Below are 20,030 nucleotides of genomic sequence, written 5' to 3'. Positions count from 1 at the left end.
GAGAAACTTCTTCACCCAGAGAGTGGTGGGTGTGTGGAATGCTCTGGCCCAGAAGGCAGTGGAGGCCAGTCTCTGGATTCGTTTAAGAAAGAGTTGAATAGAGCTCTCAACGATAGTGGAATCCTGTTCCTGCCTTTTGGAGATAAGGCAGGAACAGGATACTGATTGAGGATGATCAGCCATGATCATAATGAATGGTGGTGCAGACTCGAAGGGCAGAATGGCCTACTCCTACACCTATTGTCTATTGCCCTATAGTGACATTTATGGACTTGTAAGGATGACTCTTTCTACTCTATTTCATCTAACTCATTACTTCTGTCTCCCTTCTTTCCCATTAAATACATTTACAATATTTTCCTTATTGTAGTAGCATTTTACATCCTAATTTGTATAAAGAAATTGCACCCGAGTTTGCTATTAGGTTCATAAGTAAGTATCTTCAATTTCTGACCTTTAGTTTTAGATTGCCATTTAAGTAGTAACATTTTCTCTACACCTACCTTGTCTAATTATTTTGTCATTTTAATAACCCCTATCAAGTCATGTCTCGGCCTTCTCTTTTAGAAGGAGAGCGCCCTGGTTTCTTCAGTTTGTCTTCAAAAACATATTCTTCCAGTTTTGAATTTTTTTTTGCATCTAGTCTTTATATGATTTTATACCCTTAACATAATATAAAGACCAGACCATTTTGTTGGAAGTGATTCTGAAAGATAGGATTTATATACATTTGGAGAGGCAAAGAATGATTGAGTACACGCACAATAAATCCGTTTACTATTGAAGGATTGCAGAAAACTGTTAGTGGTGCAGATATTATTTTGTGGTTTACAAAGTTTGTTTCAAAACCAAAATGTCTTATGTTTCGTTGACTGTCTAGGCTCTGCAAAATGTTCTGAATTGATGCTTTTTTTCTTATTCATTTCATATTTTGGTTGGTTTGGAGCCCAAATGTTCGGCACAGCATCGTGGGCTGAAGGGCCTGTACTGTTCTGTGTTCTATGTTCGCAAAAGTCAACATAGTTTTGTGTGAGGGAAATTGTGTCTTACAAACTTGATTGAGGAAGTAACATGGCAGACTAATTAATAAAGTTGGATCACATGGATTCAGGATGAGTTTGCCAATTGGATACAAAATTGGCTTAATGCCAGGAGACAGAGTGATGGTGGAGGGTTGTTTTTCAGACTGGAGGCCTTTGACCAGCGGTTTTCCACAGGGATCGGTGCTGGATTCATTTTTGTTTCTAATTTATATAAATTATTTAGATGAGAATATAGAAAGCATGGTTAGCAAGCTTGCAAATGACATAAAGGTTGATGGTATAATGGACAATGAAGAAAGTTATCTAAGATTACAAAGAGATCTTGATCATTTGGGTCAATGTGCTGAAGAGTGGCAGATGGAGTTTAAATTGGATAATTGCAAGGTATTGCATGTTGGTATACAAAAATTTGGATACAATTAAAGGTAGTGCCCTGGGTAGTATTGTAGAACAGAGAGACGGAAGGGTTCATGTACATAATTCTTTGACATTTGCATCACACATAGATAGTGTGGTTAAGATGTTGTTTAGCATGCTTGCCTTCATTGCTTGGACATTTGAGTATAGAAATTGGGACATTATGTTGAGATTGTACAAGATGTTGGTGAGGCCTCTTCTGAAGTAATGTGTCCAGCTCTGGTCTCCCTATTATAGGAAGGATATTCTTAAACTGGAGAGCGATCAGAAGAGACGTACCAGAATTTTGCCAAAAATGGATATAAGGAGAGGCTAGAGAGGTTGGGACTTTTTTCACTGGAGCATTGGAGGTTGAGAGGTAACCTTATAAAGGTTTATAAGATCAAGAGGCGTATGGCTAGGGTGAATTGCAAGTGTCTTTTCTCTAGGTTGGGGATTTCAAGAGTAGGTGGTATACTGTTAATGTGAGAGGAGAAAGATTTTAAGAAGTCATGAGGGGCAACTTGTTTTACACAGAGAGTGGTTAGTATGTGGGATGAACTGCCAGAGGAAGTAAATAGTGGATGTGAATATATTTACAACCTTTAAAAGACATTTGGATAAGTACATGAAAAGAAACATTCAGAGAGATATGGGCCAAGCACATGATTGTGGGATTAGTTTAGTTTGGGATTATGATCGTCATGGACTAGTTAGACTGAACGATCTTTTTGCATGCTGTATAACTCTATGACTATGACTAACTGTGTACAGTAATCCAAATATGGTCTAACCATAGTTAAAATTTATATAACTCTATTTTTCAGGTGCACCATTTCACAAAAGAACCTGACGTTTGTTTTTTTTTGTCACCTTCCCATCTTTTGTCATAACCTTTCTATATCTTAGTCCTGGATCTCTTTTCTTTCTCTACCCTATCCAGAATCTGCCTATCCAAGTAGTGCATCATTTCCTTATCCTAATACCAAAATCTGCAGTGGATCTCCCAGGGCACTGGCTCCAATTTCAGTACTTGGTTAAACAGTCAGCTCCTTTTTAGAAGATGTTATTTATAGTCATACTAAAGTATTTATTCAAGCATAGAGATCTATAGCACGGAAAAAGACTCTTTGGCCCATCAAGTCTGTGTCAGTCTAAAACAACCACCCAACTATTCTAATCCCATTTTCCAGCAGTTGACACATAGCCTTGTATACATTGGCACATCTTGTACCTTGTACACATCTAAATACTTCTTAAATACCATGAGGGTTTCTGCAGCTTCATTGGAACAATTATTAGATTCTCACCATCCTCTGGATGAAAAAGTTTATCCTCACGTCTCCTCTAAACCTTCTGCTCCTTATCGTAAATCTACGCCCTTCCATCAAGAAAAAATTTCTTCCTCTCTACCCTATCTGTGCCCCTCATAATCTTATACATCCCAATCATGTCCCCTCTCAATCTCCAATGATCTAAGGAAAACAGTCTTAGCCTATCAGAAGACCATAAGAGATGTGGCGGAGTTATATTATGTAACCCACTGAGAGTGCTCCACCTTTTAATCATGGCTGATATTCTCAACTCTATTCTTCTGGACTAAAGAGTATTATCATGCTAAATGACTATATGACTCTGTAGTAGATTCAGAGACACATTGCTTTTTTCAATATAAAATATGTTGACACTGGATTTCCAGAAGCTTTCATTTGTAAGCTGTGGTATGTATATGTGCTGTTGAGAAGTATGTTGTCCCTTCCAGAGTATTAGGTTTGTTGTGCAATTATACAGGAAAACACAGACAGTGGGAATAAATGGGTCTTTTGCTGCGTGGCAGCCAGTGACTAGTGTCATATTGTAAGATCCGTGCTTGGGCTCCAGTTACTCATGATATACATCAATGACATGGATGAGGAAACCAAATGTTATATTTCAAAATTTGTTAATAATGTAAAATTAGATGAGATTGTGAGCTGTGAGAAGACAGGGAGGCTTCAAGGTGATCTTGAAAAGTTGTGTAAGTGGGGAAACATATTGGAAATTCTGTACAATGTGGTTCAATATGAACTTTTACACTTTGGTGTGAAAACCCGAAAGGAAGATTATTATTTAAATTATGATATATTGGGAGGTGATGATATACAAAGGGATCTGGATATCCAATGCAAGGGGATTTAAGTTCAGAAGTAGGGATGTCCTAGCACAGTCAAACAGAGGCTTGGTGAGACCACACCTAGAATACTGTGCACAGTTTTGGTCTCCACAGAGGGAGTGCAACAGAGATTCACTTGGTTGATATGAGGGATAGTGGATCTGTCCTGTGACAAGAGACTGATTCAACTGGCCCTGTATTCATGATAGTTTAGAAGGGATCTGACTGATATGTATGAAATACTAATTGGGCTGGGTAGACTAGATGTAGGTGGATGTTTTCCTTCATTAGAGAGTTTAGAACTAGGGGAAACAGTCTCAAGATATAGGGTAGACCATTTGGGATTGACCTGAGGAAAAATGTCTTCAGTTTTAATTCCCTGGTCACCAGGATGAGTCCTTAGGGGAAAACAGAAGAAAATATAGTCCTTTATCTCAGTTATGAGGGTATTCATTGGTACCATGCACAATCATTGGATTTAAGGTTTGGTGGTACCATTCCAGCATCATCTGTAACAGCTGGTGATATGGTGAAGACTTTAGCTTGGCTATGCCGAAGTTACTCATACCTTCCTATTCTGGACATGAAATTTGATCTTTGATCTGACTGAATTTTGATGGGCAGACCATATTAGGTGAAAGAACTGGGTCAATTCCATCACTGGAGTTTTGATGGAATGATTCTCAGGTCAACAGCCTCTGGGAAATGGGTAGCCACCTCTGTGTGTTGATAAGCTCACGCTAGCTCTGGACAGGATCTCCACACAATCCAGGCAAAAGTGGGTTCTGCAGATGCTGGAGATTAGAGTCAAGATTAGAGTAATGCTGGAAAAGCACAGCAAGTCAGGCAGCATCCAAGGAGCAGGAAAATCAACGCTTCGGGCAAATTTCCCTCATCAGGAATTCCTGATGAAGGGCTTTTGCCCGAAATGTCGATTTTTCTGGTCCTTGGATGCTGCCTTATCTGCTGTGCTTTTCCAGCAGTACTCTCCACACAATCTGTTAACATTACACCGAATGAGTCTCCAAAAGCCGACACAGGATTCGTAAGTGCACACTTTGTTGCAGGTTGTGATTTTGCCCATAAGCTGGCGGATGTGGCAGGTTCAATTCCCATATTGGTTGAGAAGGAATCTCCTTCTCTACATTTCCCCTCCCCTGCGGTGTGGTGAGCCTCAAGTTCGGCCACCACCCATCGTGTCTCTTTAATGAATGAACAGCCCAATGGTTCTAAGATTATGGTGGCTTTACCATTACTTTCTATTCATCCTAAAGGTTCTTTTACAACAAGGTTATTAATTAGCCCTTTTCATGAAATAATGCCAGATCTAAAATAGTCTACCCTCCAGTCAACTCTTCAAACTGTTGCTCCAGAAAACCATCGTTAAGACATACCAGAAACTTATTCTCTGCAGCTTTGATGCTCAGTTGGTTTACCCAGTTTATATGCGGATTAAAGTTACCCATGATCACTGCATTATGCATGCTATGTGCTTCTCTCATGTTCTGATTAATACCATGCCCCACACAACCATGACTATTTGGTAGTCTATAAATAAATCCAACTAATGTCTGTGGCCACTTGCTCTATCTTATTACACTCCAACAGATTGCACACATCCTCCTTTCAATCTGAGATCCTGTCTTACTAATATACTGATCCTATCAATGGAATTCCTCCTCCTTCTTCTTCCTGAGTTATTAATATTCTCTGTTAGACTCCTAATGTTTGGATCAGGAGCAGTAAGCAGAAAGGAATTCAGATAATAAACAAATAGTTGGCATCAATTTATAAAATCAATAATGTAAACAATATAATGAGATATTTTCAAAAGGAAAAGGTTTACACAAAAGAAATGGGTTGCTTAATCCAGATAGGGATGAAGAGTCTTGAAAATTAATGTTAATTAAGAACCATTTTAATGGAAAGAGTGAGCAGGTAATCATTTGGAATACGGTATCTGATGAGACTTAAAGTACATTAGTAGATGGTCAGATGGTAAATATAGATGTAGGTATTGCATCAGTTGTCTATTATACACCCTATCCAATATTTCATTAATAGAATTCAATATCATGTGACCAATGTAACACCACCCATTCTTCACTTGCATTAACGATAAATTTTTATCTCAGTACGCACAGCCAAACACATGAATTAGAGACCAAAGAGAAGCAATGGACCAATAAAGGACACAAATCTATATTAAGATGTACATTCAAAATGCATAATAAATGGTTTCAGCTCAGATCACAACTTCTGGTTGGAAATGGAAATGCACCAATTACTTCAATTCCAGGCTTTTGCAGTTGTAATAATGTTTTGATAATTGTGACCATTATGAATGTTTGGATGAGTTCCAAAAACTAGTGGCATACTCAGTTCTGTTGACATATCTGTTTAGGGGAACAACTGACAACTTTATGAAGCTGTTATAACATAGTCTGACTTTGATGTGGTTTCAGAGTACATGGTTGTTTGTTTATACAACTTTTTGAGGACTAATTGATTTTTTTCCTAATTAGAAGGTTTTTTTGCAGCGTCAATGTGAGTTTTAGGTTGGTATATGAGTTTTTTTTATCATTTGCATTTAATACAATTCCTATTGATATTCCTGAGGGCTGTACACAGTGGATACTGTTGAATGCCCATGAATGTATAGAGGAGACATGGTGGATCTGAGATGGCATCAATGTGGCATCTTTGGGTGGGGAAGTTAAGGGGAGGGGGACGATATGAGATTTTGGGACCTTTAATTCATGTTGAAAGCTGAGCTGCTGTGTTAGAAAATGGACATGGGCCTTCTAACAAGCCACGCCTTGACAAAACTCCATTGTAGCTCACAAATTGCACTGCAATCCTAGATCCCATTAGGAGAAGCAGGAGTCCTAAAGTTAGGAATGGGTCATATGTGCTGTTGAGAAACTACAAAAATGTGGAGGTCATGGTTTCTTAAATCCAAATGAAAATCCAGACTTGTACTTAAATAGTTGTAGGATGCATTAATCTGTGAAGATAATTTCTCACCAGCACAGTCCTTCTCATCACTTCCATCCAAGCAGTCATCTTCACCATCGCATAAAGAAAGAGATGGAATACATACATCTGACTTGCAGTGATGAGAATTATTACATTCTGTTTCACAATAGAAAAAAAGTATTAGAGACAATGATAGTCTGTACTTTTTTAATGACTCAAAGCATTTGCTAAAACAAGAATATTTGCAGAATGCTAGTCTCAATTAAACCTCCAGAAGTAGCAGCAAAAGAGAGAAACTTTGCCCCCTTCACTTACTTTTACAGCATGACTCATCACTTAGGTCAGCACAGTCATCGATGCCATTGCAAAGATCCTTCAGTGGAATACATTTTCCATTTACACAAGTAAATTCTTCATTAGTGCATTTCTTGTCTAACAAACAACAGGAGCAGTTTTAGTGAAGTTGACAGCTTAAATAAATACAATAATTCAACAGCAGTTCCCAGTTGGGAACTGGCCATCACTTTGCAAATGAAACAATATTTGCATGAAACTGAATTAATGCAGAACAGCATGTTGCTCTTTCCTCAGTCACAACCAGAGCAACATTTGAAGAAGGCTGTCCACTACAATAACACATTGCTAGTGGTGTAAGCGAGCAGAGAGTCATTCTTCTGCCCCTCTATGGGCTAGCAGCTTTGGTAGTCCTGGCAGCCTCAGAACTCAGTAGTGCTGCTAGCACTGTAAGGAGTCACGTGGATGAAGAGGAAATGGCTAATTCTGATCTAATACTAATCTGGTGTTTTTTTCATTTATTCATGAGATGTAGGTGATGCTGCCCTGGCCAACATATATTACTGATACCTTATTGTCCATAAAATAGTTGAAATTAAACCATGTTGCTGTGGGTGTGGAGTCACATGTAGACCAGACCAGGTAAGGATGGTAGATTTCCTTTTTTAAAAAGACCTCCATAAACCAGATGAGATGAATCCAGTTTACTCAACTCTCTGAACAAACCTGGGAGGAGGTTTTGTCAGGATTGTGGGGACATTACCTATTTCCCATGGAAGGTTTACACAGCGGATATTGCAACAGAAAGGACTGTCTGTCAATGACAAATTAACATTCTCAGTTTCCCTTCAAAAAGGCCAGCACCAATATACATTCAATTATCTATATTTCATACACAAGACTGTAGAATTACACTACCCACGTAGCACCCTTCCCCGAGCCCACGTCTCTTTGATGAATGAAGCCCACAGTAGTAGCATAAAATAAAAACCTGCAGTATAATCATAACATTTAACCGCAGTAATGTTTTCTTTCTCGCATGCCTTCTGTGGCTCTTCAATGTCTGTGAGGCGGAAACATTCTGACAGGCTCGTTTCAAATCCTCTGCAGCGCATTCTGTTCGACCACTTCATAAAATTGGTATCCTCTGGCCAACTTATAAATTCTGTTTCTGTTAAAATTTTCTCTGCTCCTCTGGCCAAAGGAGAGAAGTTAGTCAGCAGCAGAAAAGACAGCTTTAGAGACACAATACTCATTACAGGCATTGACTTCAATAATTTTCAAATGCAGGACTTTGATGCTAAATTCTTACAATTGAAAGTTGAGCTGTCTGCAGACGACATTTGCCTCATGCATTGTCCACCTCTTCTGATTCATGCATATAGGCATATCTCGTAAGGTCTGATTGAAACTGAATAAAACAATCCCTTGTGATTTTTGATCAGATCGAAAAGAAACAGCAGCATGTCCTAAAATTTGGAAAAGGGAGCTCATTATATGTGTGCATAAATTCAGTCACATACACAGGTACAAACTAAGTCATAACTGAGATTGTTTCGACGATTTAAAAAGTAGTCTTTTAAGATGCAGAAATTGATTTAACACTAGAACCCAATTTCATGGTAAATTAATATTCTCATTCAGTAGTACAACAAATGACTAATGGAGAAAATGGAAAATGCTATATTGGTACAGCAGAGGGGACTATTGTACAGTCGGACTACAGCAGTATTGGAGAGCTTGCTGGCCTGATTGGGTTATGCTGCCTTTCAGAGAGATTGTCAACTGTTTAGAGAATGGAGACAGACGGTTTTCCAGTTGGAAGGGGTTCAGAAATCCAGTGACCCCTCCACAAAGTGGGCGGCACGGTGGCACAGTGGTTAGCACTGCTGCCTCACAGCGCCAGAGACCCGGGTTCATTTCCCGCCTCAGGCGACTGACTGTGTGCAGTTTGCACGTTCTCCCCGTGTCTGCATGGGTTTCCTCCGGGTGCTCCGGTTTCCTCCCACAGTCCAAAGATGTGCAGGTCAGGTCAATTGGCCACACTAAATTGCCCGTAGTGTTAGGTAAGGGGTAAATGTAGGGGTATGGGTGGGTTTCGCTTCGGCGGGTCGGTGTGTACTTGTTGGGCCGAAGGGCCTGTTTCCACACTGTAATGTAATGTAATCTAATCTAATCCAAAAGCAGAATTTAGTTTCGGTGGAAAGGGGGGTGGCCAAGCAATTTCAGAGAGGCAGCTATTGAGAAACAGGAAGCAAACAGTTTCTTCTGTGCCTGAGGCATTGCATTTGTGTTTAATTTGGTCCCATGAAAGCTAATGCAGCATTTTTGGAGCAGCCTGCAATGGTTCGGCTTGTTAGGTGGCATTTGCACAATTTAGCTTTGATAACTAAAAAGGTTCTCCTATTGCAAGGAATTGTGCTGTGTTTATTACCTTAGTCCATTTTCACATCTGAACAGATAAAGTTGTGTTGCTTTTGTACTGCTGTGACAAAGCTTTCAAGCATTGATTTTTTTTTAAAAATTGAATATTTATTTACCAGTAAGAGGGCACCTGCTTCTTTTAACTATTTCTTCCTAATTTCCCCCCAAAATTAGAATTTAGCACAATAAATATGAAGGGAAATATTGTTTTCAGCCCATTTTATCTCACTGAGGAGAGTTTGCAACTGTCCACAGACTGAAAATAAATTGGCTGAATCTTCCTATTCAAATGGATCAGTAGGATCAACAATTTTTGCATCCTCACCCAATGAGCAGGCTCCGAAATGTGAGAACTTTTCTTGGTTTCGATAACATTCAACACTTTTCAGCTGGCAGTACGTCCTATATTTCTTATTGTTGCTTGAGCAAACGTCTTCCCCATTCTTTGGACACTGATACGGCAGCTTGCAGACGCAGTTTCCTTGAACGCACTTTTCCCAAGGCTGACAGAAGATTTTCTGGCATGACTTAGAGGTGAATTTTTTGTCGCGACAGCCTTCAGCCAGAATTTGAAGGTGAACATGTGAAGAATTTGAAATCTGTGACAGAGGCATAAGTTTCATTTCAAAGCAGTTTCTTTGATACAAGTTGTCTGTTTGACACCAGTCTGCTGAAGGGTTACAAGTCCATGGGTACTGATTGTGCTGTATTTATTACCTTAGTCTGTATTTACAAGACTAACTGATACAGCAGAGTTGCTTTTCTTTTGTTCTGCTGTTAGAAATCTTTTTTTTAAAATGGAAAATTTAGTTACCAAATAATAGAGGAGTCTCAAACTAAAAGGTAGGGATTCTGTTGTGATCCTTTAAACAGGAACACACTGACATTGTGGATGTTGGGTTAGGAGTTCTATGTTTGTCATTACTGTATCTCTAAATTAAGGCTGTTAGATTTTTTAAACGATTTCATGAGATCTAGAAGCAGGAGTAGGCAATTCAACCCCTCTGAGCCTGCTCCATTGTTTAATACAGTCATGGCAGATCGCATCTCAGTTTCAAATCCACATTTCCGCTCATTTCCCATAACTATTTCCTTTACACAGCACTAATTTAATGTCAGTCTATGTCCACCTTAAATTTATTCAGTATCCTAGTGACAACTGCTTTCTGGGGTAATGAATTCCACAAATTCACAACCCTTTAGGAGAAGTAATCGCTCCTCATCTCCATTTTAAATTTTCCACCCCTTATCTATAACCTAAATTAGCTCCAGTTCTTATCCTTCACCACTTACTTTGCTGGAGTATAATGACCACTATGCAGTGATCTTGTGGTCAACGTAGATCACATGAAAACAGCCTTAGCATTGAAGGTTTCATGACTGAATAGTCTTACTAGCACTCACTGTCTGGACTCCTATGAAAACAAGTTGCTGGGATAAAATATTGAAAGGTTGCTGTGACTTCAGCACAAGCCTCGAATATTTTCAGCAAAAAAACTTGGAAAAGCAGATTGATGTAGTAGGCATGCTGTACTAGCTGGAAAACAGTTGGGTGAGTTTTGTATTGGCCCTTAGTTTAAAGTATTTTGTGCAGTACACCACAATTTAATTTATGCAAACTGTTCACTTGTGTCTCCTTCAGTGTTCTTATCTGGAAGGGTTACGACGTACAATGTTTGTCATTGTAAATCATGTGCATGACAGTTTAACATAAAGCAGAATGAAATAACAAAATGAACATTAAGGATTCTTTTTACATAGAATCCCCACAGTGTGGAAACAAGCCATTTGGCCCAACAAAACCTCTGAAAAGTATGCCACGCACCTACCCTCATCACTATAACCCTGCATTTCCCATATCCCTGAACACTATGGGTAATTTAGCTTGACCAAACCACCTAACCTGCACATCTTTGGACTGTGGGAGGAAACCAGAGCGCCTGGCAGAAACCAACACATACACAGGGAGAAGGTGCAAACTCCACACAGATAGTCACCCAAGGCTGGAATCAAACCCAGGTCCCTGGCACTGTGAGGCAATTGTGCTAACCACTGAGCCACTGTGATTTATTGTAATTAAGAGATATTTACAATAAGCTATCAATTCTGCTAGATGTGTAAAAAATGCAATAAACATGCTTTGTTAAGAAAGCAGCTCAAAGGAAATTCTAGATCAATATATTTCTCATGGTATCTGAGATTTGACATATTATTGGGCATTGGTAATGATTATAGGAACAGACTATATGTGTTTGGAACAGGAGTAGGCAATTTAGACCTTCGAGCCCGCTCTGCCATTTGACATGATGGCTGACCTTATCCTGGTCTCAACTCCACTCTCCTGCCTGTTCCCCATAGCCCTTTGTCCTGCTTTGCATCAGAAACCTATCTATTCCTTTCTTGAATCTGTTGACTGATTCTTCCTCCACTGCACTCTGGGGCAATGAGTTCCATAGATTCACAACCCTCTGAGAGAAGTTGTTGCCCCTCATCTCAGTTTTGAATGTACCTCCTCTCACTCTATATCTATGACCTCTTGCTGGAAAGACATTGCTGGAAAGACTGTATAGGTCCTCAGTTGGTGAGCAGTAAAGAGGTGAAGAAGTAAGTGTTGCACTTTCTGCGGTTACATGGTCCATGCACAAGCATGACCCCAATGTTTGTATGTGCCTCTGACTTGAGTAGCTGTGCAGATTCTTTCTCATGTGTTGGTTTCTTTCTCATTTCAAAACAATGCAAAATCTTGTAATTACTGCTCCTGGAGTTCAAGGAAATCAGCTCCAACACGTAAAATATCTTAAAAAGAAGCAGTACTTTGACCCTGATTCCCATTCAAATAATAATTTGCCCAAGGTTTTCTGGCCAAGGTTTTAACATGTAGTGTAAACAATCAATACATTTGTTCAATTTCTCAAAGCAAACTAACACCAAAGAGAGATTTAAGCTAGATTTTCATCATGTTGACATACACTGACATTTAAAATGATATCATAATGGTGGTGACAATGTTAAAGCAATAGGGTAAATGCTGCAGTGAGTTTTACCATGTGATAGCACGTGTCGGAAATTTGCCCTACTCAGGATTTCCTGATTGATGATTTTAGTCATTGAAAAATTGCAGTGAATGTCCAGATTTCCCCTTGATACTGTCCACTAATGAGAGGTCCTACAAGCAGTGCTTTCTACTTGGATGTGAACTCATAAAACTGTCTCCTATATTTGTATTAAAACAAATTAGAAAATGACCACTTCAAAAAACCGCCATGCAGTTCTCCTGGGCTAAATGTTTTACTTTAGGCTAAACATTAACTATAGACCCATTCAAAATAAAACTAGCCCAAATCTTCACATTTCTGAGAATGCTATGCACCTTGATGCAGCTTACAAAAATTTCCCCCAACACGGCATGACTCCCGGTTTCTGCTGGGATCTGCCAATCCTGTTTTTTAGAGACAGGACAGCAAAATGTTCCCTATCTAACTCCAACAAAGAATGTAGAGTTGAGGGAAGGAGAAGACAATGACCTGTTTTTTGCAGCAGTAGCTGCTGTTTTTTGCTCATTATTTAATGATCCAGCCATTTAATAAATGGGTATGTGTTAATGTATGGGGGAGTAAATGGTGGCAAGGTGAATGGTGGCAAGGGCTGGACCCTCATAGTGGCCAAGTTACACAGTCCAGGTCTTGCTACCTGCTCAGCTGAATCTTCCAGAGCAGTCCAGAGAGTCAGGTAGGTTCTGAGAGGAAGCAAATGGTGTTTTGTATAATGACCGTTTTGGCAGCATGGCCAATTGTATGATTTTTGTGATATTGATCTGCATCATCTGGAAGGAATTGCCTGGGAAATTGAAGATTCAGTCAGACAATTCACCTCCATCTAGAACATCGAAAGGTCTCCACCATTTAAATCGGAGGGTTCCAATTAAATTAAGTAAAATAGTTACTCAGAACAAAGTTAAAAATCACACAACACCAGCTTATAGTCCAACAGGTTTAATTGGAAGCACGCTAGTTTTCGGAGCGATGCTCGTTCATCAGGTGATAGTGGAGGGCTCAATCCTAACACAGAATTTATAGCAAAAATTTACAGTGTGATGTAACTGAAATCAATTGAAAAATTGATTGTCTGTTAAGCCTTTCATCTGTTAGAATACAGTGATAGTTTCACATCTTTCATGTGTAAATCATAAAACCATTTTTTAAAAAAGTTGCATTCTCGGGTTAGCTGTTAACAATGGTGATAGCTAGACAATATGTTGAAGGAGTTGGCCCCCTGTGTTTTCTGTCTATGCCATGATGTTTAGATTGATTCTAATCTAAAAAGTGAGATAACGGAGTTTTACATAAATTCATGCAGTTTTTGAGCTCAGAGTTCTACATGAACGCATGCAGTTTTTGAGCAAAGTACAATGTAATCCTGCAAGTACAAATTCATCCCACAAAATAGATGTGTGCATGTGGGTCTTTGTCTGTGTTGTGTGATTTTTAACTTTGTACACCCCAGTCCAACACCAGCATCTCCAAATCATTACTCAGAATAGTTAGACTATTAAAAGTATATAGTTTAATTCCTGAATGATTATAAAACAAACCCCACTCTAATCTCTCATACTTCCAATTACACCTCCCCCAGGTCAATTACACCCAAGCACAGACCCAACAATACCTGATACCTGGCCTGCTTTCCCCCAACTGAACCAAATTCATTACTGCCTATGGACCAGACCACACCTTACCCAATGTCCTCTGCCTCCAACCTGATCTAATCCCCAGACTTCCGCAATCACTGGACTGACTGGAGCCAACCATCTCCACCCACATTCCTGCCACACTTCACCCGATTTGATGCCCTCTACTGCTAGACCCAACTGCCCCCTCCCAAGCCCCACTTGATCTGGCCCTGTCTGACCTGACCCGGTATCCCCTCTGACACCAGACCCAAACCTAACCAGACCTGACACTCACCCTCCTGACCATCCCCTAAGCCCCCAGACTCAAGTCCTCACTACAATCTATGGTAAATGCTGCAATACCTGCCTTGCCACCTTGCTTTCTGGCACTCTAACCACTTCATGTGACATCCTACCCACCTGGCATCCTAAAGCTATTCATCTGGCATCCTACTCCCTCCTGAGCTGATATCCAACTTAGGTGGCATCCTACAAATCCTACCTAACAGGATTTGAACCTGAGCTTGAAAAGCATTACCGAGGTCTCTGGATTAGCCTAATGATAATATCACTAGGCCATCACCTCCCCTTCAAATTACAAGAGGGACTGCAGCAATTCAAGAAGGCACCTCATCATTACCTACTCCAGGGCAATTCAGGATCAACATTGGCCAACACAGCAAAGAAAGAATTTTAAAAATATCCTGCAAAATCAGATGCTTACCATTAGTAGGGATGCAGACATTTAATTATGAAAGTGAGTTTCTAGTTTGCTCTGTGCCATTATTTTACATTGAATGTTAATGTATATAATCCTTTTGTCTTTAATTACAATATCCAAGATGTCTAAGTGCATCCTTGAGGTTTGGAACAGTGCATGGGATATTCATTTGGACTGATGGACTATTATACATTATCCATGATACTCCATATCCTGTCTAGCAACATTATGCAGCATTTTAGTAGCCATTAATCTGTTTATGTGAGGACAGAGAACACGATGTGTTTCACCAGAACTCGAGCACAACTAAATGTGTGGAAATGAAGTTATTTTTTGCAAATATACTCTCCTTATTTGTACACATATTATTTAAATTGAATGCATTTTTCTGTCAGAACTGCTTCTACATTTCTATTTTACGGTCTTTTCCTTATTTTCTTCTCTCCTTCTTCATAGTCTATTTTTCTTTCTTCCCATATCTATGCTGAAGTCTAAATACTCAGTTCATGACTGGATCCTCCCTCTTCCTAATTAAGACCCATTACAGGCATTGGAAAGGATTATATACATTAACATCTAACATTAAATAATGGCACAGAGCAAACTAGAAACTCACTTTCATATTCAATGTCTGCATTCCTACTGTGCTTAGCTGTATAATTGTAGCTAAAACAGAAGCTAGTGCTGTGGCTCCAGACCTGTTCAAAAGGAGTCAGGAGATTTCAAAATTCAGCAGCAAACAGTAAAAACAACTAATGCAAAAATAGTAGCACAGAAACCATAAAGATCAGGTGATAAGCCAAAATACCACACATGCTGTCCCAACATCATAAATACAACCTCTTTAGCAAACAAATAGCTAGAAGATCCTATTACACAAAAGCAGCAGTTGAGGAGAGACGAGGCCAGAACAGACACAGAATTTGTTGTTGGATCAAATTTAAGTACACTTGCACTAATTTGGGAATTCTAATGAGGTTCACTTGTGCTCTCAGTGCTCTCACCAGAAATGATTCAGTGAGGAAAGTCTAAAGTACACATATGTCAGTGTTTGTGTCTAGCTGCTGGGTTCCCCAGTGCATGCCTGTTGAATATCTGAGTGTTTTATTAAAGAAATCAACAATGAGTTCAACACACCATGACCATAGAGACCAATGAATTTGGCATATTCCAAATTTAAAAGAAGCAGGAGAAGAAAAGTGGTATAGCTCTGACAATTCTTCATGAACTCCAAAGCCAAGTTACTGTTAACTATATCAGTTCATTTATAACTTCCTTCTCTCTAATTAAAACTGACAGCAGTATTTCATAAGTAACATTTACAAAAAACATTGTAATACTTACTGCGTGGCTGCTGTTCACTGTTTCATTGCTTTCTTTTGGCCATGAAACCTGAAAAAATGGCCACGGTTACTGGTGGGGGACCTTTGGGGACATTGTCCCAATAACTAGTTATTACATATTACTTTTAAGTCGGGAATTATCCCAAGACCCTCCTCAACCAGGGGAGTGGAAATAGATATCTAAACACAGAAGGACTGAACGATTGGTCAAATTGAAAATAATACTGCCTTAGAATCAGCAGAATCAGAGCACTTGGCCCATTGAACTTATGCCAATAGTGGTGTTTCAACTGGAGCTGAGTACGTGAAAATTATTCTTGATAATTTGGCTTTTCCCATTTAGAATTATCCTTTTAAAAGTATCTAGTTTCCTTTAAACAAGCGTTCCCTATACAAAATCTCTTCTTCTCCCTCAAATTCTATTTATTTAGAGTCTTTGCTCTGTTGTTACTTCCATGATTTATTCTCTTATGCAATTTGGAAAAATGCAACATTATGTCATTGGCTCAGTCCTGGAAGAAGGAAAGCTGGTGATTTAGGAATTCCACCTTTGATAACAATGCTCCCAACATCTTCACTGGTTTACTATTTCTCTTGAATTAAGAGAGTCACCATTTCTCTTCCCTTGTGTTTCAAAGTATATCCTGCTGTTTCATAGTTAATTACTTTATGCTCAAGTAAGTTCACTCAGATACATTGCTTGTGCTTGCTGTTGTTTCTGAACACTCTTGGCTGTCAGTTATGGTCAATGCCAGCTTTGTCTTTCCCACTCTGCTAATTATTCGCTGGCTATTTTCACCTCTGAGATCCTCTCCAAGTCCCAACTGGGGCATTATCACCATTCCTCATGGCCAGTCAGACAAAATCCTGAAGCATCTTCCCCATTAACATTCGAGTATATCTTCACCACATTACCGCCAGAGAGCAAGCACAAGGTTTGCCAGCACAAACTCAAGGACAGGTGGAAATGGCTAGTTATTTCAATTAACATAGAACATAGAAGAATACAGCGCAGTACAGGCCCTTTGGCCCTCGATGTTGCGCCGATCCAAGCCCACCTAACCTATACTAACCCACTATCCTCCATATGAAATGGCTAATTATTTCAATTAAATGCATTTTTCTGTCAGAACTGCTTCTACAATTCTATTTGTCTGTCTGTGTCTGTGTTGTGTGATTTTTTAACTTTGTACACCCCAGTCCAACACCGGCATCTCCAAATCATTACTTAGAATAGTTAGACTATTAAAAGTATATAGTTTAATTCCTGAGTGATTATAAAACAAACCCCACTCTAATCTCTCATACTTCCAATTACACCTCCCCCAGGTCACTTACACCCGAGCACAGACCCAACAATACCTGATACCTGGCCTGCTTTCCCCCAACTGAACCAAATTCATTACTGCCTATGGACCAGACCACACCTTACCCAATGTCCTCTGCCTCCAGACCTGATCTAATCCCCAGACTTCCACAATCACTGGACTGACTGGAGCCAACCATCTCCACCCACATTCCTGCCAGACTTCACCCAATCTGATGCCCTCTACTGCTAGACCCAACTGCCCCCTCCCAGGCTCTGTCTGACCTGACCCGGTATCCCCTCTGACACCAGACCCAAACCTAACCAGACCTGACACTCACCCTCCTGACCATCTCCTAAGCCCCCAGACTCAAGTTCTCACTACCATCTATGGTAAATGCTGCAATACATGCCTTGCCACTTTGCTTTCTGGCACTCTAACCACTTCATGTGACATCCTACCCACCTGGCATCCTACTGCTATTCATCTGGCATCCTACTCCCTCCTGAGCTGATATTCAACTTAGGTGGCATCCTACTTATGTAGCACCTTATCCCCTTCCCCATTTGGCACCCTAACCTCCCATTTACCTGATTACACAGCAGCTGTGAAAGGGCTGTCAGGCCCTTTACATTTCACAAAACAGCAGCTGGCTGCTTGAAAAGGGACCATAGGTTTCCTTCCTCTGTCAGTTCTGTGCTAGCTAGGGATTTTCAGAATGGAAGTATGGCTCCCCTTTCCAGAAGTTACTTTAATCAGTATCTCCACTCAGAAATTGTAAAAACAAGAAGGGGCAGAGTGGCAGTCTGAGGGAGACTATCACTCCTCAGAAAATCCAGCCTAATATTTCACTGAAAGGGTTGTGAATCCCCAGAAAGTAGTAGACACTGCATCATTGAATACATTGAAAGCTCCTGTTATGTATTCTAGTTGGTGTATGTGCTACTAGGAGAGTGTGCCTTTGAGAGGTGAGTCACACAATACTGGTGAGACATCAGCCAGTGCTCCTGGGCTTATCAGACATGTTTTGAGCTTTACAGAATGCAGAGATTCAGAATAAAATCTCCCTGTTCGATTGAAACAAATGAATAGTTCAAATGTTCTTTAGTTCTAACTGGAGCCTAGTAACTGCCAAATACAGAATAACTATGAAAGCAGATTTTCATTCATGTTCTCATAGAATGGCAAAACCTTGGAATTCCATCCCTAATACATTTAGAGTCATAGAGTCATAAAGATGTACAGAATGGAAACAGACCCTTCAGTCTAACTGGTCCATGCCGACCAGATATCCTAAACTAATCTATTCCCATTTGCCAGCACTCAGCCCATATCCCTCTAAACCCTTCCTATTCACATACCCATGCCTTTTAAATGTTGTAATTGTACCAGCCTTCACCACTTCCTGTGGCAGCTCATTCCATACTGACATCACCCTCTGCTTGAAAAGGTCCCTTTTAATTTTTTCCCCTCTCACCCTAAACTTATGCTCTCTATTTCTGGACTCCCCTACCCCAGGGAAAATACCTTGTCTATTTACCCTATCTGTGCCTATTATGATTTTATAAACCTCTATAAGGTCACCCCACAGCCTCCAACGCTCCAGGGAAAACAGCCACAGCCTATTTAGCCTCTCCCTCCAGCTCAAATCCATCAACCCTGGGAATACCCTTGTAAATCGTTTCTGAACCCTTTCAAGTTTCACAACATCCTTGTATTTTGTTACTTCCTGGGATGTGGATGTTGCTGGCCAGGCCAGGATTTATTGTCCATGCCTAATTACCAAGAAGGCAATTGAGAGTTAGTCACATTGCTGTGTGACTGGACTTGCACGTAAACTGGAACTTGGTAAGGATGGCAGTTTTCTTTTCCTAAAGGGTATTTGAGAATCAGAGGATTTTTTTGCCAATTCACATCAATGGACTTGTAATCCCATATTTTTATTGAATTCAAATTCCACTACTGCCATAACAGGATTTGAACCTCAGCTTGAAAAGCATTACCGAGGTCTCTGGATTAGCCTAATGATAATATCACTAGGCCATCACCTCCCCTTCAAATTACAAGAGGGACTGCAGCAATTCAAGAAGGCACCTCATCATTACCTACTCCAGGGCAATTCAGGATCAACATTGGCCAACACAGCAAAGAAAGAATTTTAAAAATATCCTGCAAAATCAGATGCTTACCATTAGTAGGGATGCAGACATTTAATTATGAAAGTGAGTTTCTAGTTTGCTCTGTGCCATTATTTTACATTGAATGTTAATGTATATAATCCTTTTGTCTTTAATTACAATATCCAAGATGTCTAAGTGCATCCTTGAGGTTTGGAACAGTGCATGGGATATTCATTTGGACTGATGGACTATTATACATTATCCATGATACTCCATATCCTGTCTAGCAACATTATGCAGCATTTTAGTAGCCATTAATCTGTTTATGTGAGGACAGAGAACACGATGTGTTTCACCAGAACTCGAGCACAACTAAATGTGTGGAAATGAAGTTATTTTTTGCAAATATACTCTCTTTATTTGTACACATATTATTTAAATTGAATGCATTTTTCTGTCAGAACTGCTTCTACATTTCTATTTTACGGTCTTTTCCTTATTTTCTTCTCTCCTTCTTCATAGTCTATTTTTCTTTCTTCCCATATCTATGCTGAAGTCTAAATACTCAGTTCATGACTGGAT

At 39.7% G+C, this 20,030-nt stretch overlaps 1 protein-coding gene across 1 annotated transcript in view; it reads right to left on the bottom strand.

Annotated features, from left to right (window-relative positions):
• Window positions 1–20,030, bottom strand: part of LOC122555066 (complement factor I-like) — a 56,088-nt gene that overhangs the window by 33,423 nt on the left and 2,635 nt on the right. Inside the window, exons 2-8 of the mRNA XM_043700730.1 lie at window positions 16,608–16,612; window positions 16,023–16,070; window positions 9,614–9,887; window positions 8,177–8,333; window positions 7,856–8,058; window positions 6,886–7,002; window positions 6,619–6,726 (exon numbers count right to left, since the gene is read on the bottom strand). Of these exons, the coding sequence (XP_043556665.1) occupies window positions 6,619–6,726; window positions 6,886–7,002; window positions 7,856–8,058; window positions 8,177–8,333; window positions 9,614–9,887; window positions 16,023–16,070; window positions 16,608–16,612 (912 nt within the window). The remainder of the gene's footprint in view (window positions 1–6,618; window positions 6,727–6,885; window positions 7,003–7,855; window positions 8,059–8,176; window positions 8,334–9,613; window positions 9,888–16,022; window positions 16,071–16,607; window positions 16,613–20,030) is intronic.

The sequence above is a fragment of the Chiloscyllium plagiosum genome, chromosome 1, assembly GCF_004010195.1.
Source record: "Chiloscyllium plagiosum isolate BGI_BamShark_2017 chromosome 1, ASM401019v2, whole genome shotgun sequence".
Classification (NCBI taxonomy): Eukaryota; Metazoa; Chordata; class Chondrichthyes; order Orectolobiformes; family Hemiscylliidae; genus Chiloscyllium; species Chiloscyllium plagiosum.
This window is presented reverse-complemented; position numbering and strand designations above follow the sequence as displayed.